This window comes from Bufo bufo, chromosome 2 (genome assembly GCF_905171765.1).
Source record: "Bufo bufo chromosome 2, aBufBuf1.1, whole genome shotgun sequence".
Lineage (NCBI taxonomy): Eukaryota > Metazoa > Chordata > Amphibia > Anura > Bufonidae > Bufo > Bufo bufo.
Genome location: NC_053390.1, coordinates 793,910,585 through 793,936,455, shown reverse-complemented (window position 1 = coordinate 793,936,455; position 25,871 = coordinate 793,910,585). Strand labels below are relative to the sequence as shown.

The following is a 25,871-nucleotide window of genomic DNA, read 5'->3' as shown; positions in this document are numbered from 1 at the left end:
CAAATAGGAAAAAGAGGCTACAATTTGCACGAGCTCACCAAAATTGGACTGTTGAAGACTGGAAAAATGTTGCCTGGTCTGATGAGTCTCGATTTCTGTTGAGACATTCAAATGGTAAGAGTCCGAATTTGGCGTAAACAGAATGAGAACATGTATCCATCCTCTGATGGCTACTTCCAGCAGGATAATGCACCATGTCACAAAGCTCCAATCATTTCAAATTGGTTTCTTGAACAGGACAATGAGTTCACTGTACTAAAATGGCCCCCACAGTCACCAGATCTCAACCCAATAGAGCATCTTTGGGATGTGGTGGAACGGGAGCTTCGTGCCCTGGATGTGCATCCCTCAAATCTCCATCAACTGCAAGATGCTATCCTATCAATATGGGACAACATTTCTAAAGAATGCTATCAGCACCTTGTGGAATCAATGCCACGTAGAATTAGGGCAGTTCTGAAGGCAAAAGGGGGTCCAACACCGTATTAGTATGGTGTTCCTAATAATTCTTTAGGTGAGTGTATATCTAGGAGGGACAAGTCTATATGAGAAAACTTAGAAACTAGGATCAACTGAATTAGGGGTGTTTGAAAATGAATGAAATAATGAATGTTGGAGCCTGTAACCTTTTTCATACTACAGCAATGTACTCAATGAAACTGCACATCTTCAGTTTGCTTCCCCCTAGTGGTGGTGTTCACGGAGTGGTAATTTCCCTGTTCTAGGTATTGCACAAGCTGGATGTAGAAGAAACCTTCCGCGTTGAAGAGAAATACCAGAAATTTCACGTCTACAAAATAAAATTCCTCTTCTTGCCATATGAATATTATCGGCAGGAGAAATGCTTGAGACCTGAGGATGTGCTACGCATTATGGAGACCAGGTATGTATGCCTGACTTCAAAACTTCGAGGACAGCTCCACCTTCCTGGAGCTTGGCACACCCGCACAGGATCCATTTGCAAGGGGCATATTTACCATATTCCCTTAGCTTCTCTCTTTCATAAAGTACATGTGACGAGAAGGATACGGCAGAGGAGGGAGCAATTTGGGCGTCGGATTGTGTTCAGCCACCAGTTGGAGGCCATTTTTCCCTCGCTATGGCAGATCATGTGGCCTGAGCAGTTATCTTGCAAAAGCAGAACCTACGTGTCATGCCCCTAGCTACAGAACCCGGGAGTAGGAAGTATTGTAGCCCGGGAGTAGGAAGTATAGGGAAGTATTTTAAGCAATGGTTTTCAATCTGTGGGTTTCCATATGTTGCAAAACAGCAACTCCTAGCGGCCCGCTGCAGACATGCTAGGAGTTGTAGTTTTGCAGCATCTGGAGAGCCACTGGTTGGGATGCTCTTCTTTCGATTGACTTATATAGAAGATCCTTGCTGTTATTACTTGTGTATGGGGGAAGTCATAGGGATATGGTGCGGTGTACTGAGGCATTAAAGAAGGTTGATCCTAGCCTTACCATGGTTATTCCTGTAGTGTTATCCTGTGTCTGAGGTATGATGAATGCATTGTTGACCATTGCAATATCTGCAGGTTCTTCCGAATTATGTTAGAAGCCATCAAAAGGAGAAGTGCAAAACTTGCCTCTTACAGGGATGTAACCAGCAGAAAGGCGTCTCGAAAAGATGTGGATGATGAAGGCGGGGAAGGAGCAGCAACGCAGGTCGGTAACATTGAATAGGTACTCACTGAGGCACAGCTCCTGTAAGTGGCCTCTCTCCACCTGCCATGTGCCATTTATAATACTAGCAGCTTCTTAGATGTCCCAGACCTCCTGCACTGATCATTCACCCTCAATTCACTGCTAAAATCCATCTTAAGAAACAAGACAGATTACCAGCACAATGAGGTGCCCATGGGTGTCTACGGAGAGGAGAGGGCACTGAGGGAGTATGATCTTCTGGAATTAGACTGGGGGACAGAGATGCTGCTTTTCTACCTCACTCCAGTGCTGGATTCACGGCTACACTGCTCAATACTGCTGTATAATGTCCTTCATGCCGCCTTTAAATGTGTGCTTCATAGAGACAGGGGAAGAGGATCTGTGTATGGGAGACATCATAGCGGCTAGTCTTCAGCATCTTCCATAGGAGCATTGCTGTGGCAGGCCTTGGATCCTTCAGAAGCGCTCCCGGGGAAAAAAAAACACCCGGAATTAACCACTCTTTCAGAGGGGTTAAATGTTCATGATCGCCATTATTACCAATCATGGACAATGCCTCCGGGTGTCTGCTGTGTAAAACAGCAGGAGCTCAGCAACTAGGACGCCTGTCGGCTTCTAATCAGGCGCTGTGTTTAAACCCCCAACTTGCACCCTACATATATGGCACAAGTCATTACGGGGTTAAAGAGAATGGGACTAAGCTGCAATACCAGACATAGCCACTAGTTAAACTATGGAGCTGTGCCTGGTAGACAGTGAAGGAGACCCTTCAATCAGCTGATCAGTAGGGGTACTCAGAGTTGGATCTCCACTAGGGATGAGCGAATGAAACATCCGAAGTCAATTCGCATAAAACTTTGTTCTAATACTGTACGGAGCGCTCATCCCTAATCTCCACCAATCTCATATTGATAGGCCTATCGTAAATTCTAGTCCTTTAAAGGGGTTGTTCCATCTTGCTGTTTCCACCTAGGGGCCCATACTTAGTCCCATCTTTCCGTGAAAACAATGAGATGGGACAACCCCTTTAAAGTCCATGTAGACACGTCTGCTACCTGCACATGTCTGTTTTATTTGTACTCCCATTAGCAAACGTGTTTTGTGATTCCTCTGTTATTCCTCCTGGAAATGTATCGATATATTGACAACTGTGTGTGTTACCATCCCCTGTCTGTGTGTTGACGGCTCCATTTCTGTAGAGACGCACCCTATTCACAGCGGGCACCTATTTGTCACTTCATACATACGTGTCCTTGAGGAATAATAGAGGAACAGTGCAACAGGGAGTGCTCCAGAGTTTTGTAGGTAAAACATGTATTCATTAGAACTGATATGTCGGGGATGCTGACAGATCCACTTTAAAGGGGTCTTATGTTGTTAGTTTCGGGATGAGGGTCTGCCCATCTTCATCCACTTTACTTGGGAGCCACCGCATGTTGTGTGGCCTCCTTTCTATAGGCAGCCAGGACCGATACCGTCTTAGAGGTCCCAGCAGCCGAACCCTCGCTGATCTCTGTCCTCTCGACATGCTATCAACACTTTCAAATCATAAATCCAGGCAAAAATCAATAGACTTATCTCCGGGCTCCGATGTGAAAGCGCCCAGTCATAATACAAGGCACACTGCTCTGTGCCAAGCACGGATACCGCCAGCTTGCTGCACTTTATTGACCGTCACATGTTAATGAAGTGACTGCAGAAGACAAGGGGCTGCTTACTCAGCAGTCTCCTGCCGCTTCACATTTACAACTGTGATATTAAGTCGTGGGAGGTTTGGGTGTTGAATTTTTGGTTGCATAATGAGCAAAAAAGATATGTTTTTCTATTGGACTTCCTTAGCACCCAGAAATACTGTGCCTTTTTACCTTTTTTTGTCCTGCCTTTTTCATATTTTTTATTTATTTATTTTAGATTTTTTAGATTTGTTTTCCAGCTTCCATGGAGATGCTTAAGGGTCCATACATACACACAACCGTATTTCTCGCCCATATTCCTTGGGGGACACAGGAAACCATGGGTATAGCTCTGCTCCCTAGGAGGCGTGACACTAAGTGAAAGCTGTAAGCCCCTCCTCCATCAGCTATACCCTTCAGCCTGGAGAAGAGACTGCCAGTTTTTGCTTAGTGTCCAAGGAGGCAAGACACCCCCTGCTTATGCAGGGTTGTTTTCCTATGATTTTTTATTTTTGCGTTATTTGTTGTTTTTAATTCGATTTTTTCTACCTACAGGGACAACAGAGGCGCATTAGACCCCTCTGTTTCTCCCGGGGTTGAGTTGCGCCAGTGCCGGTAATTCCGCACTGCCGCCTCCCCGACAGAAGACAAGGTGGACCAGGGCAGCCTCGCTCCCCTGCGTCCCGCCAGCTCAGGGTCGCCCGCACGCCAAGTCCCTCCCCCGGCTTCCTGCCACTGCGGTGCCAGGAGCTGAAGGGGCGACCCCCGCTGGATGGACTGAGGGCGAAGACAGCGTATGGTGAGAGTGGCTGCTCCAGCCTCCCCTTCCTCCCTCCACCGCTGCTGCATCCCCCATGGCCGCATGGCCACTGCTACATCCCCCATGGCCACTGCTACATGGCCACTGCTACATCGACCGCCCCCCCCCCCCCCTCCCCCCCCCCCACCCCCGGGCATATCGGGACCGTTACCAGGCAGGGGAGTTTATCTGGGCAAGTCCTTGGCAGGGACGCTGCCTTCAGGGGACGGCTGCAGGCAAAAGCAAGCCGTCTGCCACATCCAGGCGCGGCGGGGGCCGCTTACTTGGCGTGAACGGCGCCATTTCATCTTGGCCGGCACTTCATCATCCTTGGGGGTTAAAATCATTTTGCCGCGCGCGCGCGGCTCTGCTTCTTCTTCTTCAGCGCGGCAGAGGGGGGGCGGAGCTTCCTACATGCGCTCCGCTACTTCCGGTTTCATCGGGCTCCACTTCTCAGTGCTTCTCTCTGCCGTGCGATCCTGAAGCCATTCATCTCCGTGCTGCTGCCTCTCCTCCACAGCCTCCTCAGTCTGTTCCCCTTACCGCTGCCGCTTGCATCATCCGGGTCTGGTAGGACTGTTAACCCCCTCCGTGCCACCACTTTTCTTTGGGGTCTCCCACTTTAAGTGCAACATCTTTTTTCCACCATGTCAGACCCTTCTGCAGCCGCCAAGCCTTGGTACCATGCCTGTACTGCTTGTAGGGAACCTTTTCCCCGGGGGCAGTCTGATCCGCACTGTACTGCATGCCGAGCTCCACCGCAGCCTCAGTCGCCCACTGTGTCGCTCCCTGCTTCCTCTGACCCGCCTGACTGGGCTAGATCCCTGTCCCAGGCCGTGGAAAGCCTCACTCATGTCGTGGGCCGCCTAATAGACAGGCCACCTACCCCGCAGGACGCCTCTCTGACTGTCGCGCCCTCCGGGTCCACTGCTTCTGCCGCTGCAGCGGGTTCACTCTCTCTTAGTGACCCCTCCCGAGCTAGGCACTCTCAGAAGCGTATTAGAGTAGAGCGAGCCTCCTCCTCTGAGGCCTCACTCTCCCCGCCACGCGTGCGCACCCAGACGAGCCTCTCCTCTCCAAAGGATTCGCTCTCTGAAGGTGAATTGGCGGTTTCAGATTTGGAAATGGACTCGGCCCTGCCGTCCAAGCTAGCCTCAGCGATGGGTCAACTCATCTCTGATATTCGTGACACCTTTAAGGTGCAGGATGATCCCCCTAGCTCGGACGCAGCTAGCGTCTCCTTTATCAGACCCAGGCAGGCCTCAAAAGTCTTTCCAATCCACTCTGATTTCTCCTCTGTGGTGTCTAAGGCTTGGGCTCGCCCGGACGCCCGTTTTGTCAACCCCAAGAAGCTGGACATTTGCTATCCTTTTCCAGCCGATGTCGTGGCCACATGGTCTTCCCCACCCAAGGTGGACCCCCCTGTGGCCCGGATGTCAAAGAACACGGCCATCCCTGTTCCCGACGGGTCCTCTCTTCAGTCAGCGGAGGACCGTCGCATGGAGACCCTTTCCAAGGGCATTTTTGCTGCCTCCGGTTCTGCTCTCAGACCGGTTTTTGCCTCTGCTTGGGCAGGGAAAGCAATCTCTGCTTGGGGTGCGCAGCTGGAACAGGAGTTGGACTCGGACGTCCCCATCCAGGACCTACGTGCCTTGGCCCAGCTTATTATTCGGGCCGGGAATTTTGTTTGTGAGGCCTCCCTTGATGCGGGAGCCCTTATTGCACGCTCCTCCGCCCTGGCAGTTTCCGTCAGGAGGGAGCTCTGGCTGAAGGTTTGGAAAGCAGACGCTGCCTCCAAACGTTCCTTGGCGGGGCTACCGTTTGCGGGTTCCCGCCTTTTCGGGGTCCGCCTTGACGAACTTATTTCGGAGGCCACGGGTGGTAAAAGCACCCATCTTCCTCAACCCCAAGCCAGGGGCGCCCCCCGCGGACGCCCTGGTGCGTCTCGTTTTCGGTCCTCCCGCAGGGCCTCTGGGGCTCCCACCACAGCTGCCGCTTCGGCTCCTCCCCAGGACAAGCGTAGGAAGCCGTTTTTTCGGGCGCAGCCCTCCTGGCGCAAGCCGCAGGCTGCCCGCACACCCGCAGCAAAGCAGTCCTCTGCCTGAAGGCGCGCCCCCACCCACCCGGGTGGGGGGCCGGCTCCTCCTTTTCAGGGACGTCTGGATGGCTCACGTCTCCGACGCCTGGGCCCTCGAAATTGTGTCCTCCGGATACAAAATCGAATTTGCATCCTTCCCTCCAGATCGGTTCTTTCGCTCCCGCCCGCCGCGGGACCCGAAAAGCGCGGCTGCGTTCTCCGCGGCCGTTCAAGCCTTACTGGACAGGGGGGTGATTACCCCCGTTCCTCTAGAGGAAAGGTTCCAAGGGTTCTACTCGAACCTCTTTGTAGTTCCCAAGAAGGGAGGTTCGGTGCGGCCCATTTTGGACCTCAAAAAGCTCAACCGTTTTCTCCTCCTTCGACGGTTTCGGATGGAGTCCCTCCGTTCCGCGGTGGCTTCCCTGGAGCAGGGAGATTTCATGTCTTCCATCGATATACAGGATGCCTACCTCCATGTTCCGGTAGCCCGGTGTCACCATCGCTTCCTCCGATTCGCCGTGGGGGACCTCCACTTCCAGTTTGTCGCCCTTCCCTTTGGGCTGGCAACAGCCCCCCGGGTGTTCACCAAGGTCCTGGCCCCGGTCTTGGCCTTACTCCGTTCCAGGGGTGTTTTTCTGCTACCGTACTTGGACGATATCCTCATCAAGGCTCCGTCCCTTTCTCAAGCGGTTGCCAGCGTGGATCTCACTCTAGAGACTCTAGCGAGGTTCGGTTGGGTCATCAACTTCCCCAAGTCCTCCCTTCCCCCCTCCAGACAACTAGTCTTCCTGGGAATGCTTTTAGACACAGGAGCGGCGGAGGTACGTCTTCCCTCGGAAAAACGTCTGATCCTCCGTGGGGCGGTTCGGGGTCTCCTTCTCCACCGTCGACCGTCTTTCCGCTTCTGCACGGGTCTTGGGGCAGATGGTTGCCTGCTTCGAGGCGATCCCATTTGCGCAGTTTCACTCCCGCCCTCTCCAACGGGCGATCATCTCCTCCTGGGACAAATCGCCGGAGTCTCTGGATCATCCCTTCCGTCTATCGCCTCCGGTGCGGTCATCTCTCCGCTGGTGGTTACAGTCCCCTCTTCTGGGCAGGTCTTTTCTGCCACTCAACTGGTTGGTGGTTACAACCGATGCCAGTCTCTTGGGCTGGGGAGGCGTGTTTCCTCCCCGATCCGTCCAGGGCATTTGGTCTCCATCGGAGTCCAAACTCTCGATCAATGTCCTGGAGCTGAGAGCGGCCCTTCTGTCTCTACGACACTGGACTCATCTGCTGAAGGGTCATCCTGTTCGTGTACAATCGGACAACGCCACGGCTGTGGCGTACATAAACCACCAGGGGGGCACTCGCAGCGCTGCAGCAATGCGGGAGGTCACCAGCATTCTCCGTTGGGCGGAAGCCCACGTCCCGGCCCTATCTGCAATTTTTATTCCAGGGGTGGACAATTGGGCGGCGGACTTCCTCAGTCGCACCACCGTCGACCCCGGCGAGTGGTCTCTTCACCCGGAGGTATTCGAGGCCATTTGCCTTCGTTGGGGCATACCGGACGTGGACCTCATGGCCTCAAAATTCAATCACAAGGTCCCCGCCTATCTGTCCAGGGCCAGGGATCCGGGAGCTTGCGGAGCCGACGCCCTCGTTCTTCCTTGGCGAGGCTTCGCGCGCCCATACATATTCCCTCCCATCCCTCTCCTGCCCAAGGTCCTTCGGAAGATCGCGGCGGAAGGCGTCTCGGTGATTCTGGTCGCTCCGGACTGGCCCCGCCGGTCTTGGTATGCCGACCTCATGCTGCTCCTGGCAGACGCGCCCTGGCCGCTGCCCGCCAGGGAAGATCTTCTCTCTCAGGGACCGATCTTCCACCCGCGTTTAGGGTCCCTACGTTTGACGGCGTGGTTGTTGAGACCACCGTCCTGACACGTAGGGGTTTTTCTGCGGACGTCGTCCGCACCATGATCCGCGCCCGTAAGCCGTCCTCTTCTAGGATCTATTATAGGACCTGGAGGACCTTTTTGGGGTTCTGTGCCGATCTGGGGATTCCTCCGCTCCGCTTTTCTCTCCCCACCGTTTTGTCCTTCCTGCAGAGCGGACTGGCCCAAGGGCTGGGCCTTAGTTCTTTGAAGGGTCAGGTGTCTGCGCTGTCCATTTTGTTTCAGCGCCCACTGGCCCCCCTTGGTCCTGTCAAGACCTTCCTTCAGGGCGTGGCTCACGCGGTTCCCCCGTACCGTCCTCCGGTACCGCCCTGGGACCTGAACCTGGTTCTCTCAGCGCTCCAGGCTTCCCCTTTCGAGCCTCTGCGGACGGTTTCCTTGCGACTTCTGTCCTGCAAGGTTATTTTCCTTGTAGCCGTCACCTCTCTTCGGAGGGTGTCCGAATTGGCTGCACTCTCCTGTCTGGAACCGTTCCTAGTGTTCCACCAGGACAAGGTGGTTCTTCGTCCGGTCCCTTCCTTCCTTCCTAAGGTGGTCTCCGCCTTTCATCTGAACGAGGACATCGTTCTCCCCTCTTTGTGTCCTTCCCCTTCCCACCCGCGGGAGAGGAAGCTTCATCGCCTGGACGTTGTCAGGGCGCTCAAGATTTACCTGGAAGTAACCAGCTCTTTCAGGCATACTGACTCGCTCTTTGTGGTCCCGGAGGGGTCGCGCAGAGGGATGGCGGCATCCAAAGTTGCTATCGCCCGTTTTGTCAAGATGGCTGTTACTGAGGCTTATCTCGCCAAGGGCAAGGTTCCGCCCCTTGGTGTTACCGCTCACTCCACTAGAGCGGTCGGGGCTTCCTGGGCTCAGAGGAATCGGGCTTCTACGGAGCAGATTTGCAAGGCGGCCACTTGGTCCTCCTTGCACACCTTCACCAAGTTCTACAGGGTGCATACTCATGCGTCGGCTGACGCTGCTTTAGGCCGTCTGGTGTTGCAGGCGGCAGTTGATTGATGCCTCTGGTGTTGGTTGAGTTTGTTCTGGTCCCTCCCTTCTGGGACTGCTCTGGAACGTCCCATGGTTTCCTGTGTCCCCCAAGGAATATGGGCGAGAAAAGGAGACTTTTGTATTACTTACCAGTAAAGTCTCTTTCTCGCTCTTCCTTGGGGGACACAGCACCCGCCCTTCATTTGGGTTACAGTTGTGGTTCCGGCTTGGTTGCCCCCGTTGGGGCTCGACAGTTCTTTTTCCGGTTGGTGGTTATCTTTCACTACTTGGACACGCAACTGGCAGTCTCTTCTCCAGGCTGAAGGGTATAGCTGATGGAGGAGGGGCTTACAGCTTTCACTTAGTGTCACGCCTCCTAGGGAGCAGAGCTATACCCAAGGTCTCCTGTGTCCCCCAAGGAAGAGCGAGAAAGAGACTTTACTGGTAAGTAATACAAAAGTCTCCTTTTCTGGGTCCGCATCCGTTCTGCGATTTTTGCGGAACGGGTGCGGACTCGTTCATTCCAATGGGGCCACAAAAGATGAGGACAGCACACCGCGTACTGTGCGCCTCCGTGGTTCCATTCTGCAACCCCGCAAAAAAGATAGAACATGCACACAGGAATAGGCATTTCTCTCATAATTTGGAACGCACACCGCCGATACCCGTGTTTTTCGGATCCGCAAATTTGCAGACCGCAAAACGCTTACGCTCATGTGAATGGACCCTAAAGGGCATTGAAGATATCAGGACCAGGCGGTGAAAATATCACCCCTGCCTGGTCCTGTCAATCAAAGTGGAGAGGGAGCAGCAGTTGCAGAGAGAGCTGAACCTCTAGGTGTAATGGCGACGCCCCCGTTGCTCCTAGAGGCTCATTTGCATATATTAAAACCAGCATTTTTCTCAGCAATGCGGGCACATAGGAACACGGGACCAACACAGATGCAACAGGTCAGCCGCTTTCATAGGTACAAATCTGCTGACAGAGGCCCTTTAAGGAAAAAATGCCTGAAAAAAACACTGCATTTTCACAAAAAAAACATACAAAAAATGCTTTGTAATGAATTTCAGACTTTAAATTAACATGGACAAATAAAGTTTAAAAAAAACTTTGAAAAGTGAAATAAATGCTAATATACGGTGTATTCGGAAAGCTTTCAGACCCTTTCACTTTTTTTGCATTTTGTTATGTTGAGGCTTTGTGCTGAAATAAAAAAAAAATAAGTTTTCCCCATCAATCTGCAAGTGAATACAAAATTTTAGAAATGTTTGCAGATTTATTAAAAAGGAAAAACTGTGCATGGACATAAGTGTTCGGACCCTCTGCTATGACACTTGACATTTAGCCCTGGGGCCTCCCATTTCTCCTGCTCATCTTTGAGATGTCTCCACACCTTGATTAGGGTCACCTGTGGTAAATGCAGTTGATTGGTCTGTACAATACACATCAGAGCAAAAGCCAAGCCATGAGGAGGAAAGAACTGCCAGTAGATCCATGTAACCTCACATCATAATACAGAGCTTGCCCTCCTGTGTTTCTTAGGAGAACCAAGAAGCCGAGGCTGAAGAACAAGACATTGTGGACGCTGATGCCGAGGAGGGTGATGCCGATGCCACAGATGCAATGCGGAAAAAAAAGCAAGAGGAAGAGGTAAAGTGTCTGAGATGTCTTCACTAAACCTTTCAAGATGAACTTTTTGTAATGTCTATTTTTCATATGCAGCTCCTGGAGTATATGTGAGACGTTTCCATAGACCCCCAGGTCACCCGACAGGCCAAAAGCTTCTCCTTTTGGCCTCTGTCAAGCAGGTGTATAACCACTATTTATTTCCCCAGATACCGGATAACTGAGAATTGTCTTATTCTGCACTTTTTCGTTTTGCTTGTATGAGGGACATAATGCAGTCTTTACAGCGCATGGGTTGAAGTGTCAGCCATGTTGGTTTATGTTGTGTTTTATAGCCGTTTCTTCATAGTCATTTCTCCGGTAGGTCGATTATGAAAGTGGAGAGGAAGAGGGAGAGGAGCAGGAGGGAGCGGAGAATGGAGAGGAGCAGGAGGGAGCGGAGAATGGAGAGGAGCAGGATGAGGAGAATGCTCCCGCTGAGAAAAAGGTTGAGAGTGAGGAGGATGAAGAAGATCGCAGTCCCTCGCCTTCCTCCATTGAGAGAGAAACCGAAACAAACATAACGGAGAACGTGTTGTCAGAGGACCGGGTGAACGCTGTCCTGGATCTCAATCCCAGCGTCGAAGACTATTCCTATGACTCAGAAAGAAGCTTGTGGTGTCAGGTGAGATACAGCAGGACACGTGTCAGGCAGACCGAAAATATGGTTAAGACAGGAGTTGTCATTCTGGTCTCCTAAAGAAAGAGATACAACGGTGGACTCCACTGTCCGAATCAGCCTGAAGCTTCCAGGGTCATTATTTAATAAGACATTGCTGTGGGCCACCATGCTGGTTACGGCTCATGCACGTGGCCGTTCCCCGGCCATGCCCGTATTGTGGCCTGCAAACAGCTTCACTTTTATGGGTCCGAAATCTGGAAGGTCTGGTGCGGATCGGAGGCACAGAACTCCACAAAAGCACTACGGAGTGCTTCTGTGGGGTTTCTCTCCGTGCCTCCGCACCGCAAAAAAATAGAACATCTTCTAATTTTTTTTTTTTGCGGGTGGTTCGGATGGATCACGGACCTATTTAAGTTGAATGGGTCTGGATCCGTCTTCGGCAGCCGCACGGATGTTGCCCGTGCATTGGGGACCGCAAATTGCAGTCCCCAATGAACGGACGGCCGTGTGCATGAGGCCTTATGTAGGGAGTCCCCTTAGTCTACTTCCGCACATGTACAGTGTGTTCATCTGATATCAGTTTCTACTTCCTTTGCCTGTGGATAAGTGCTCAATCTTAGGGCTCATGCACACGACCGTTTGGTGTTTTGCAGTCCGCATTTTGCGGAATGGAAGGGCCGGCCCCTAATAGAACAGTCCTATACTTTGTCCGTAATGCAGTCAATAATAGGACATGTTCTATTTTTTTGCAGAACGGCCATGAGGACATACGGACACGGAATGCACACAGAGTCATTTCTGTCTTTTTTGTGGCCCCATTGAAGTGAATGGTTCTGCATACGGGCCACAAGAAAGAAATATGCAACAGGGATGAGCCCGGGGATTTTTTAACATTTGGTCCACCCTTTGTAAACTTAGCTGATGAAAACTAGGTTCTGCCTGCGAGGAACCTGATGTCACTCTTAGTTTACCTCTGCAATATTTTTAGCTGATATCAGTGGCTACTTCCATTGCCTATGGATAGAAGGTCAATTTTAGATGGGTTGTCCACCCTTTTGTAATCTTAGTTGATGAAAATGGGGTTCCGCCTACGAGGAACCTTTTATGAGATTGTGATTGCTGCTTGTTTCTTCCTGGAGAACAGGCTTCAGCATTTGGTTATGAAGGACTAAGGCTACTTTCAGATTGGCGGTAGCCTTTACCGGCAGGCTGTTTTTCCAGCGGGGAACAGTCTGCCGGATCCGTGCTACCGCAAGTCCACTGTGCTGGCGGAGGTCCGCTCCACCCCCATTCACTATATTGAGGGGGGGCCGGAGAGGTGGTGTAACGGAACGCCTAGCACCCCGACCGGGTACCTCCGTTGAATGGATGCTCCTAGTGCTTTCCGTGGACTCCAAGCACTCCACTTGACACCGTACGCACTGCAGACCCCACGAACCGCCGAAGCTTGGTTGAGGTCTCACCGTCTCCTACCCACCCTGGACCTACGACAACGCTCCAGGCTCCAGTGTTTGAACCTCTCCTACATCCAGAAAGCAGGAACAAGCTCTTACAAGAGCTAGTAGTTATAGCCAGGGGAGTATAGCAAATCTCCCAGCGTATAGCAATCCCCCGCGTCGATCAGTTACCCAAATATCAGCCTCAACATGATAAAGGGTAAAACAGGAACTGACTGTACTTCACGTACAGCCTCTTTTATTCACAAACCAAAAACATAGTACTGCCCACAGGGGTTTGAAATACAACCAATCAATATATTACAACACATCCCCACAAAATCCTCCCCTCTGTCCGTGATAGAATTACCTCACACTGGGTTGATGCAATCATCACAGACAGACGAATACACAATATCCTCTGTCCTGGAGACAACCGAGAAGTAATTCAATTATCTCTCAGGACAAAGGACATCGCCAATACACACAGAGAGACAACAGGACAGGAATCCCCACCCAAACACACAAAATCCTCCCTTCTGTCTGTGATATAATTATGGATTAACATAACCATCACAGACAGTAAAAATACAGTTTTTACACATACTCTATAACTTTAAAACCATACATTCCATCTCCATAAAAATTAGATATTTAAACTCAGTATACATCAAATATAACCACTTCCAAAAATCACACAAATCCCTCCAGCGGATCAAAAGTTAAGTGGAAGTCCTTTATGACCGACCGCAAGCACAATTTCCTGCCCAAAACAGTTCCATAGATTTGGGCTGTGCGGTCTGTCAATTTCATGCAGAAAAAACGACTAAGTCCCATCTTCGAACGGGACTTAGTCTCTGGAGCTGAAAGTTCCGTATGGAAGAAGGTAAGGGTCAGCGGTGTTCGTGTATTTGCGCATCCGATTTTAGTTCCACAGAATCTTTAGTATACACCGCTGACCGAGTTCGGTCCTATTAACAGTCCAGACATGCGGCATAGTTCTGTTACACTGTTCTTGAAGGGTAATATGTCCCGGGGCCATAGTTGTAGGGCAAGAGGCTGGTAAACAGGCCTCTCCAAAACCCAGTGGCGAGGTTGGTTTCGCCACAGGCGGCCAGACAAAAAACACAGCATGCTGCAGTTTTATTCCGGCCGCCTCTCGGCCAGAACAGCCTGCCGGAGGAGGCTACCGGAAGTGTGAAAGTAGCCTTACAGGGGTTTTCCCATGAACAATACTTATCCCTGTCCATGGGCTTTTAAAGTCTAAGAATTAAGGAAACTGCAGAGAGCATATAATATGTTAACCGGTGGCTTTTGCCGTTCAGTAATGGTTGTAGCTTTGCAGCTCACGGGCATTGCAGAATATGAGGGTAGGTTGACCTGAGGACTCCCATTCACCACACTCTTCATAAATTGTGCAGAACAGGTTAGACCTACGGTGGCGCTGGTAATTTGAGAAGCCGTGTAGAGGAATCCTACTTCTGCTTCTCAGGCAATAAATATTACTCGGCTTTGTGTTTTTCCCGGCGCCTCCCCCAACGGCACTGACAGGAGGGTGCTCCCCGCCCCCAGGACAGGAAACAACATGGAAGCTCAAACTTTAAAAGGGGCCTCCTCCCCTTACCTAATCAGTGTTGTTTCCTGTCCCAGATAGCGTGGAAGCTCCTCCTGTGTTCCTGAGTAGGTTTGCAGCAGTACCAAGCGTACGGCCTGGTCTCTTCCCCCTACTAGTGGGAGGGCCGTTGCAGTGGACAGGGGCTCCGGGGACGCGTGGCCTCCCTTCCCTGTACCTTTGGCGTAAGTCCTGTTGTAAGGCAGCCCCAGGCTCTATCCTGCATGCTCCATTTGGGGAGCTCAGGGTATTCTTGCGGCATTCCGATGGGCGGAGACTCCCGAAGGGGGAGGAGTCTCGTTCTGGTAGGGGGTGTTGCGTACGTCGTGACGTCTTTGCGCTGCGGCGTCTCGCGCGCATGGACGTCATGACTTCACAGACATCACTCAAGGGCCAGGAAATTTAAATGGAAGCCAGATCTAGGGAGCAACGACACGTGCTGTTCCCTTTCCTGCGATGTCGGCTCCTACTGACCCAGATTACGGCCGCAAGCCTCTGGATGTGGCCGGAAGCACCATCAGCCCGGTAGGCCTCTCCTCCTGACTTGGGCAGATATTAGCGTATGGTTGATGTTATGCCTATTATCCACCTTGGCTGCCTGGTGCTGGTGTCTATTCCTTGCAAGTTCTCTGAACCCTATTTATTTTATTTTTGTTTAAATTTCATTGGGTAGAGACACCTCCACCTCCAAGGCACCTGGGTCTGATTCTAGTCGCAAAAAATGCTCTATCTGCAAAAAGTCATTTTATATCGAAAGCCAAGAAATCACTTTGCCCCAAATGTGCTGAAAAAGTGGTGGCTGAAGAATCTCCTTCCTTCTTAGACTCCATGCGGAGTCTGATTCGTGAAGAGGTTAATGCTGCAGTGGAGTCTGGCAGCAGAATCAGAAGATCAGCTTCTGGTACATCTAGACCTTTTTCAAAAGACCTTCACGGATCTGGGATGGATCATAAATGTCAAAAAATCCAACCTCGTTCCGGCTCAGCGAAAAGTCTTTTTAGGGGTTCCTCTCGAATCTTGCTTACTGATGTCCTTCCTTTACTAAAAGTAAATCAGTTTTGCAGTCTAAGATCCACTGCCATCAGAAACGTCATGACAATCATGGGAATTCTGACATCCTCAATCCCTGCTGTCAGATGGGCACAGAGCCACACCAGAATTCTGCAAGCCTTTCTTCTAGCATCTTGGGATGGCAACAGAATCTCTCTGGACACGAAAGTTTCAAATCCACAGTTCGTAAAATGTTCCCTGGCTTGGTGGAGGATAAGAAGAAATCTGCAGAGAGGTGTCTTCTGGCATCAAGAAAATCTTCTAGTGGTGTCTACAGATGCCAGCAGTCGAGGCTGGGAGGGGGCCATGCGGGGGACCTTGTGGTTCAAGGAGTCTGGGACGACTCCATGTTAAATGCATTATCAAACCTAAGAGAGCTCAGTCAGTCTACGAAGTTCTTCTAGCCCTTCACTCAAGAACCTCTCTCGATCGTATCAAATTCCTGTCTGACAATATGACGACAGTTGCTTATTTAAACCGGCAAGAAGGTACCCGGAGAAGATCTCTGGCAGCAGCATCAAGGGATAGCTTTCTTTTTGTGGAGAAACACCTATCCTCTCTAACGGCCTTGCATTTAAAAGGAAACCGCAATATGGTGGCCGACTTCCTCAGCCGTCAAACTCTAAAAGAGGGAGAATGGACTTTACATACCAATGTCTTTCTTCAGATTACCAAGATGTGGGGTATTCCGATTCTGTATTTATTCGCAGACCGGAAGAACAGGAAAGTAGAAAGATTCGGTTCCCTGTCCCCCCCAGGGGGTCCGGAGATAGTGGCCTGGGGGCTACTATTCCCCCCCCATTCAGCCTGATTCCGAGAATCCTGATGAAAGTGGCGGGGGACAGCACAGGTCATCATGATTGCTCCATGTTGGCCAAAAAGGGCCTGGTTTCCCCTCTTACCCAAGCTGTCGCAATGAATATCCTGGACCCTTCCAGTGTTTCCAGGCCTTCTTTAACAAGGGCCAGTACACCATCCAGGGATCTCTCAGCTGAAGTTGACAGCATGGAGATTGTACGCAAAAATCTAAAAAAAGAAGGGTCTCTCTGACCCTGTAATCTCTACCTTACTAAAGAGTAGAAAAATCATAACCTCCAAGATCTATCTCAGAACATGGAAAGGCTTCCTTTTGTTTTCTAGTGACAGGATTCAGCAAAGTCCCTTACTCAACATACCTGTCATTTTAGATTTTCTGCAGACGGGTTTAAACAAAGGGCTTAAGCCATCCACCCTTAATGTTCAGATCTCCACTTTAGTGGTTTTTCTAGACAAATCTTTCTGATCATCCTCTAATCAGACGGTTCATCAAGGGATCAATCAGAGATTCCCCCAGATTACACTCTACCATTCCACCTTGGGACTTGAACCTAGTCCTTCCGGCACTGATGGACTCTCCATTTGAGCCTATTGAGGATATTTCTTTCAAACTCCTGGCATTAAAGACTACCTTCTTCCTCGCCATAACAACGGCAAGAAGGGTGGGGGAAATACAGGCCTTCTCTTGCTGTCCTCCTTATTTTAGGATCCTGGATGACAGGATAATCTTAAGACATTGTCCATCCTTTCTACCGAAGGTAGTATCCAGACTTCACTGTAGTCAGGAAATCATTTTACCACCATTCTGTCCGTCACGTTCAACAGACCTGGAGAGGCGCTTTCACAACCTGGATGTGAGATGTTGTGTGCTTGCCTACTTAAAAATCCGGAGAGAAGATAGAAAATCGGATCACCTCCTCCTTCAGTTTCAGGGGCCTAACAAAGGTCAGGCGGGCCGGTAAAGCCACCATTGCAAGGTGGATAAAGCAGGCAATTTCTCTGTTATGCTCAAAAGAACCTAGATCCTCCGAAGGGACTTGGGGCCCATTCAACACGGCTGTGTCGACCTCTTGGGCAGAAAATGCGACCGTCTCGATTGAACAGATTTGCAAAGCAGCTGTGTGCCTAATCCAATGACTTTCTTCAACCATTACAAATTAAATGTCACACATAATCAGGATTTAGCCTTTGGGCGCTGAATTCTTTCTGCCGTAATCCAACCCTAGTAAGACTTCTCTGTTATTCCTCCTGTCAGTGCCGTTGGGGGAGGCGCCGGGGAAAAGGGTTAATTACTGTTACCGGTAAATGGATTTTCCATTCGCCTCCCCCGACGGCACTGGGGGTTTTCCCACCCTTCATTGTTTGCATTTGTAATTTCAGGTTCATTCTTGTGTTCCGGTTGGACGAATATAATTTTGTTCTTGCCTCACTACCGTGTACTTTATCTACAGATTAGGTAAGGGGAGGAGAGGCCCCTTTTTAAAGTTTGAGCTCCCGTGTTGTGTCCTGTCCTGGGGGCGGGGAGCACCCTCCTGTCAGTGCCGTTGGGGGAGGCTATTGGAAAATCCAATTACCGATCAGAGTAATTAACCCTTTTCTACGGTAAGGACATTCCTGCAGCCATGAAATAACACTACTGATGGACAAGAGGGTAAAATGCTGACCGTACTAAGGGATCAGCATGTTAATTGCTCTTCCCATCACTGTCTGATTGGAGTAGTAGTCTGACGAAGATAAATAGCATCTCTTGGCTGACTGACACATTGTAACAAACTACCAGAGAGCTGAGCTAGCTGTGCCTTCATCTTCATATATAAGTAAAGCCTCCAGGAGGTGTCCTTCCCATACGGCCACCTATAGGCACAGGCCTGCTCTGCCTATCGATAAATCCAACCATTCTTTGTTAGCAGAAGACCTGATGACCTATATCTGTTCAGGTTAATGTGCCCTGATTCTTCTGGAGGCTTCCATCCTATCGCAGTTCATCCTGCTATTACCACCCAGTGTGTCTTCTATTCCTTGCCAAAAGCCATGCCAGCCTGTCTTGTTTGTCTCTCCGCCATCTCCATGTCCTTACGTGACACTTTCTCTCATCTAGTTCTGTATTTTGAGGCCACACCAAATTTACACTGTTATACAAGTCGTACACTGACTACTTTACATTGTATCAAAGTCGAGATAGAATAAAATATTTGCAGAAATGTGCGGAGTGTGCTCACTTTTGTGAGATGTGCCTGCCCCATGCCGCCCCCCCCCGGATGCCTCCACAGACTTCGCATCGCACCCTTCTGTGGCGTCAACTTGCTGCAGCAGGAACACCTCGGAGCCGACCCCCAGCACAAGATCACCCCTGGCAGCAGAATTATAAGCCCCTGTAGAATAACTGTAGTGTTACAACGAACACCTTCAAATGTTCCCGCGGAGGTCGTCCTATCATTAGTATTTGTATATTATTTTTTTTTGCAATGGCTAATAGAGGAGTGCCTGGGAGACCCCGCTCTTTGGTGCCCTAATATATTGAATCATTTAGAAGTGGAAGCTATGTTAACATTCCTGATCGCTGTGGCTCCTACAGTCCCTGATAAGACGAACCTCTATAATCCCCAGTCGTCAGTATATAGCGGCGTAGCATCAGTATTGTCCTGTCTGCCGCATTACTGTCGTTATCTCTATACTATTGTATTGCAATGTGCTGACGTCTCCTCTGCAGATCACGCTGAAGCTGCCGCTCATGAAGGTCCACTTCGATATCTCCTCTCTCATCTCGTCCCTGGCACAAAATGTCGTGATCCACGAGACCAGAGGAATAAGCCGCTGTCTCCTCAACGATACCACTAACCATAGAGGAGAGAAGGAGCTGATTCTGAACACAGAGGGCATCAATCTCCAGGAGATGTTTAAATATTCAGATGTAAGTCGGCATGATCGAGAATTCCTCCATTATTACATTAGGTATTTGTCTGCGGAGCAGCAGATCAAGAGGCAATAAATTGAAGCTGTAACAACGCAGACGCTTTGCTTACATGTCTGTTTTAGTAACTGCTTAGATTCCCCATTAAAAATAACAGTTCTGGGTTGTGCCGTTCCTCTCGTTATTCCTCTTGGAAACTGTTGTTCTTGTCTCTTGGGTGTTTCCCTACTCCCCTGCCCAACAGGGTCGACGTTGTCCTAGAGACATCCTACTGAAAAGGCGCCCACTGGTCAATTATTTGTACATTTCCAGGAGGAATAATAAGGGAGTAGCCCAATGCATAGTTTTATGAAAAGATGGTCCAGAGTAGCTTCTATAACAGACATGTCGGGAGTAGTGACAGGTTCTTCTTTAATGTGGCGTTCTCCATCAGTAAAACTAGCGGGCACTGAGATCGCCCACTTCATGTTGTGTCCATCATCCTACTGGGCGAGGCGGTGGAGAACTATTTTGATGTGAGGGTACAGAGTGCAAACTAAATGAGGTTCCCGACTCTATCGGCATGGGGCGGTCTATTTGTGCCATGTTCTATCTGTCCACCTGCTCTGCATATCCATGGGTATAAAATCCAGAGGTCACTACAGAAACCATGAAAAGTAAAACCTGGCAGCCTTCTGCTGAGCCGAACAATGGACTTTCTAATGTCTTACTGAGCTATTGTTCGGCCGCTGAGATTTGCCCGCGTCCCTCAGTTACTCTTTGATGCGCAGCGGGCACGTCGCCAGCACCGCCTGCAGAGTTTCAGGAGAACATGTCGTTATCCACTTAGGGAGGGGGCAGATGCAAAAATTTGAAGTCATGCTCCACCCCCTAGGCATAATACAATATCTCGATTTGGCTTGGAGTGTTCCTTTAAGTCCCTCCCTGCTCTAGACTTAGTCCCTCCCAGTAGGCAGCCCTACTCATTGATGGACCGCTATATCTGCACACTCAGGCAGGGGAAGCTGTTTATTATTGAATAGGACCGCCATCTGGACCCATATATTTATGCACAATGTGTCAGATCAACTTTTGAGGGGTCGTCCACTCCTCAGGAGCCACCTTGGCGACCACTGGATCTGAATGTCGACTAGAAATAATTTTTTCTTCTTGCTATGATATGACCTCCATATCCTAATATTTTCCTTTAGCTTTTTGCCGTATATATATCTTTTCTGTCACCTTATTCATTTCGTTGGTGTCTCCTTCCCTCACAGATCCTGAACCTGAGACGCCTGTATACCAATGATATCCATGCGATGGCCAACACGTACGGCATAGAGGCTGCGCTGAGGGTGGTGCAGAAAGAAATTAAAGATGTGTTTGCTGTATACGGTAAGGAGCTCCAATAATTATCTACAGCTGCTATACAGACCTAAGCATCGCCATAGTAACAGACTACAAGCATGCCCTGTGTAGTCTGGTCCTGCAGTCCTAATCCATTCCATCTGTCTTGACTCCTTGTTAAGGGTGTGTTCGCTCTTGTGTTAGGGTATTCCTTTATAGGCTCCATTTATAACGGAATATAATGGAATTCGTAATAATGGCAATGCAAAATGGAGGCCTTTAGGAAGCATTCCGTTTTCATCCGTCATAATAGAAGCCTATTGGCAGCATAACGAATTTGTCGTCTTGTTTCCGTTATGCAGAATGGAAAAATATAGTTCTGTCGACAGATCTATAGACTTGTATTATGACGGCTCAAAACGGAATGCCTCTTTAAAAGGCTTCCATTTTGCATTCCGTCTTACGAATTCCATTATATTCCGGAACCTATAAGGGAATCGCCTAACACAAGTGCGAAGCCTCCCTAACATGCGTTCGCTAGGTCAGTGGACAGATTGAAAGGAGTATAATGGCAGACTACACAGCTGTAGTCTGTTACCATGGAGATATTTAGGTTTGCACAGAAGCTGGATACACAATAAGAAATAGCCTTTAAAGGCTATGGGCACCTTAGGGCATTTTTTTATGATTTTTCTCACTTAAATAATTTTTTCAATTGGTCTAGATTTAAAATATTCAGCTGTTTTTGAGATACAGGGGTTAAAAAAATCTGTCTGTTTACCATATTCTTATCAGTTTAAGAGTTTAGCTCTAGTGAAGGTTTAATGATCCGGGGCTTCACATGAGCTGTCAGCTGATGGGACTGGGAAGTGATACTCTGCAAACATACTAATTATTTTATGTTTTTAACCCCTGTATCTCAGACCGCTGAATATTTTTAATAAAGACCAATGGAAATCATTTTAAGCCCAAAATGAGTAACATGCAATCATAAAAAAAAATATAATAATTGCCCCGAAGGTGTCCATAGCCTTTAAGGACAACATTTTGCTAAGAATTGTGTGTAACATGGAGGATTAATTACTTCTCGCCTCGGTTTCTACAGGTATTGAGGTAGACCCCCGACACCTGTCCCTGGTAGCAGACTACATGTGCTTTGAGGGAACTTATCGGCCTCTCAACCGCTACGGGATTCAGTCCAGCTCTTCCCCTTTCCAACAAATGACCTTTGAGACCAGCTTCAAGTTCTTGAAGGATGCTACAATGAGTGGTGAGTACTCCAGAAGAGGAAAGGGGCACAGTTACTGCTCCACATTGTAGATGGAGAGGTGGCCCTCAGGCTGGGTATTTGGGAGAAATACTGCAGCACTCGACGTCTTCAATGCAATTCCTAATTTATTCACCAAGAATGCGACATTTCGACTACGAGTCTTTTTTTTTAAGCAGAGCGAAGAGACTCCTTGTAGTCGAAACGTCGCACTCTTGGTGAATAAATTAGGAATTGCATTGAAGACATGGAGCGCTGCAGTATTTCTCCCAAATCCTTGATGATCAGGGGCCTGCTGGGCTTAGGCCTAACACTGCTGGCACCGCCACTTCATGGGCTGTCCAATTTGCTGCTTAATTTTGGACATTACCATCATGCTTAGGCCTTAGGCCCTGTTCGAGGCATAAATCAATGTATCCATTCTGCCTGTAGTGTTCCTTTAAAGAATCTATGTTGGGTAATGGCATCTAATCTACAGTCGTCAGTTCGCTTCGTTTGCTCAGATGAGTTGTGCCAGAGAAAGCTCCATGTTTGTGCCAAGCGACTTTTCTGAGCTGCCGCAGTTTGCTCATCCTGAGTTGCTTCCTTCTCATCTATTGATTGTTCCCGGCAGGTATTTGCTCATGTCCTCATAAAGTAAATTACTTGTAATGAAGTTTCCCAATAACATTTCTATGCCCTTGACGACTTGTCTGCTCTTGGAGTAAGCGTGTGCCAACTTGCCCTGGTGGTAGAAGGGTGACCATTTATATAATTGTACTATTAGATCATTACGTATATATCATATGTCATTTCATGGATGGGAACCACAAGTCACCCATTCTGGCCTTTAGTAGAGAGGCCAGTAATCTGCAGTCCTGAAAGTACAACTCCTGTCGTGCTCCAAGGGTCCATTCACACATCCGTGTGTGTTTTACGGATCCACAAAACACGGACAGCGGCAATATGCGTTCCGCATTTTGCGGACCGCACATTGCCAGCAATAATAGAATTATGCCTATTCTTGTCTGCAATTGCGGACAAGAATAGGACAGGTTCTATTTTTTTCTGGAACGGAATTGCGGACCCGGAAGTGCGGGTCCGCAATTCCGTTTTGCAAAATGCGGAACGAAATTGCGGACGTGTGAATGGACCCTAACGGTTGTTATCCATTTGTAAATAAAGCCTCACAGAACACCCCCCTGCCCATAGACAGCCTAATAAAAATTGCCTTCTTGTCTTATAAATTGATTATTTTTTTTATTCTCTAGTCACCTCCAAAGCTGCATTCAAAATTCTACTAGTACCAGAAAGCTGTACAGTCGGAATAAGCCCGTAGAATTTTGAATGCAGCTCAGGGTGTGAATAGAGCAGAAGTGAAATCAGTACAAGCTAGATCAGATGCCGTATTTGCGATGGTACAATGTTTAAAGGGATTTCCTGGGCTACAGATATTGATGATCTATCCTCTGATTAAGTCAGATTGGTGGTGGTCCGACACCCGGCACCCCGCCGATCAGTTGTTTATGGCACTGGAAACTATACAGTGTATGGATGGAAGCAGAAGGCTCTCGTTCACTTGAATGGACCAGCACGGAAACTACACGGAGTACGGTGCTGTAGTCTTCCAGATCTTTAAAGGGTAAATACACCTTTAGGGCTATTTTTTTTATTATCGCATTTTACTCATTTTGGGCTAAAAATATTTTATTCAGTTGGTATTTATTAAAAATTTTCAGATTTTTTTCTTTACATAGATATAAGGGTTAAACAATCAGTCTGGTTGCAAGAGTAAAAATACTTTGTCCCGTCAGCTGACTGCTCATGTGAAGCCTTATCTTTGATGTCAGAAACACTCATTTAAGCCATATTCTTATCTATCAGTTTGAAAAGCGTTTACCTCTAATGAGTGTTAATGAGGTCAGGAGATCAGAGATAAAGGCTTCACATGAGCCGTCAGCTAATGGAACTCAGGAGGCTCAGTCTGCAAATAGACAGATTTTTCTTTCTTTTTTAATATTACATATTACATAAAAATACTTTTAGCCCAAAATGAATAAAGTGCAATCCTAAAAAAAAAATTGCCCAGAAGGAAGACTTTTAAGTTTATGCGGAGATGCACTTCCAAAAATTTAGCAGGTAGGGGTAGTCGGGGGGGCGGAGCTGACTGAGCATGGTGGAGGACGTGTGCACCTGAGCTCCTCACCATAAGCCCGGTCTTACAGCCTATTTCAGAGCTACCCATGGCAATTATGGGGAAAATCGGCAGAGAGAAAAGAGGAGATGTGGAGAGTACCCCTAAAGTGAAGAATACACAGAGTAATATGAGCAAATTCCTTAATAAGAAGACCTCCTCTCAGTCAGAGCGAGGGAGGATGGCGCGATCTGCACTGACAGAGGCGGCGCGGGAAGACGACTCCGAAGGAGACAGCTCCGATGTATGCTCCGAGCCACAAGGTGAGCGTGACTCCTTGCCGATTAACCAGGGCCTTTCTGCAACAATCCCTGGCCCAATCGCTAGACAAGGCCTTGTCCCCGGTATTAAAGGAATTATCGGACATTAAGACAGAGGTCCTTCATATGGGACACAGAGTGGAGGCCTTAGAAGACTCGCATACCCTCATGACGCAACACAGCATGGGGATGCAGTAACAACTCGCCTCGGTCTGTAAACAGGTGAATAATGCCTTCATGTACCTGGAAGACCAAGAAAACAGGGGACGGCGAAAGAACATCCGCCTGAGAGGGATCCCCGAGTCGGTCAATGCAGAAGACCTGACCGCCACAGTGCGCCATGTGTTTGAAATGCTTCTAGGCAAAGAACGCGCTGATGCCATTATAATTGAAAGGGCGCATAGAGCCCTGCGGCCGAAACCACCAGCCACTGATCCACCCAGATATGTGGTGTGTGCTCTCTTGAACTACCTAGACACTGCGGCATTACTTAAAGCAGCGAGAGATTCGGGCGACCTCATGCTAGAAGACCACAGGATTTTATTGTTCCAGGACTTAGCGGCTAGTACACTTGCTAAAAGAAGAGCCTTTCGCCCGCTGACAAATGCATTAAGGGAGAGGAAGCTCCCTGTGAAATGGCTCTTTCCCTTTGGATTAACTACCACTATAGATGGTAGACAGCTCACGTTGCAGTCACCAGATGACAAGATATGGGATGCGCTACGGATGGAACCATTAGAGATCCCCACCTGGCTGTTGACGGCCTCTCCATCCATGTCCTCCCCCCCCACCGGCCTTACTTATTTGGCCATCAGGTGCTTCCTAGTGTCATGGAACGTCACCGCGCCATATAGCCCATTTGATTTGTTTATAGGAGTTCTTAACTGTTATTGTTCTTGCCATGTCTCCCTTGTCACTTGCGGTTTCACTAGTCATTTATGTAAGAAGTACATGTGGTTATGGCTGAAGGGAAGATCTACTCCCTCAATGGCATAAATTTACCTCAAAAGCGAAGTCAACTTTATCACATCCTAAGGAAGGAACACATTGACATTGCCCTTATACAAGAGACTCACTTCAGGCATATGCGCATACCCAATGTAGTCAGCAAGCAATTTCCCTTATGGTATCATGCGTCCCACTCATCGGCCTCGAGAGGGGTCTCTATTGGTGTTGGGAAAAATGTCCCGTTCCAACTGTCAGCAAAACTCGCAGACCTGGAGGGTAGATTCCTCCTGGTTAAAGAGAAGATTCACTATGGCAAATTTATATGCCCCTAATTGTCACCAGATTAGATGGCTTCTACGTACGCTTGAGACTTTGAAATCCTTTGCAGAAGGTTTATTAGTCATAGGAGGAGATTTGAACATGATTTTTGATTCCTTGAAAGATACTACATCCAGTGCCAGAAGCATGTCGGCCAAGCAGCTCCGTAGACTTCACCTTGCTTTGTCATATCTGGGAGTGTCTGATGTCTGGAGACTACTCCACCCGGAGGATAAAGACTATACTTTCCACTCTAGAGTACATGATTCGCACCAGAGATTGGATTATATTTTCTTGTCTAACCAATCGCTCCCATTAGTCACGGACGCGAGAATCGACAATATGGC

General features: G+C 48.9%; 1 protein-coding gene across 2 annotated transcripts in view; it reads left to right on the top strand.

The window, feature by feature from the left end:
* POLR1A (RNA polymerase I subunit A) overlaps positions 1-25,871 on the top strand; it is a 100,259-nt gene that overhangs the window by 67,765 nt on the left and 6,623 nt on the right. The window contains exons 27-34 of one of the 2 annotated variants that reach the window (XM_040419257.1): positions 726-883; positions 1,538-1,667; positions 10,663-10,770; positions 11,111-11,134; positions 11,177-11,410; positions 19,032-19,232; positions 20,489-20,606; positions 21,664-21,828. In XM_040419257.1, coding sequence (XP_040275191.1) covers positions 726-883; positions 1,538-1,667; positions 10,663-10,770; positions 11,111-11,134; positions 11,177-11,410; positions 19,032-19,232; positions 20,489-20,606; positions 21,664-21,828 — 1,138 coding nt within the window. Of the gene's footprint in view, positions 1-725; positions 884-1,537; positions 1,668-10,662; positions 10,771-11,110; positions 11,411-19,031; positions 19,233-20,488; positions 20,607-21,663; positions 21,829-25,871 lie in introns of both variants that reach the window. The other variant, XM_040419256.1, reaches the window with a different exon arrangement.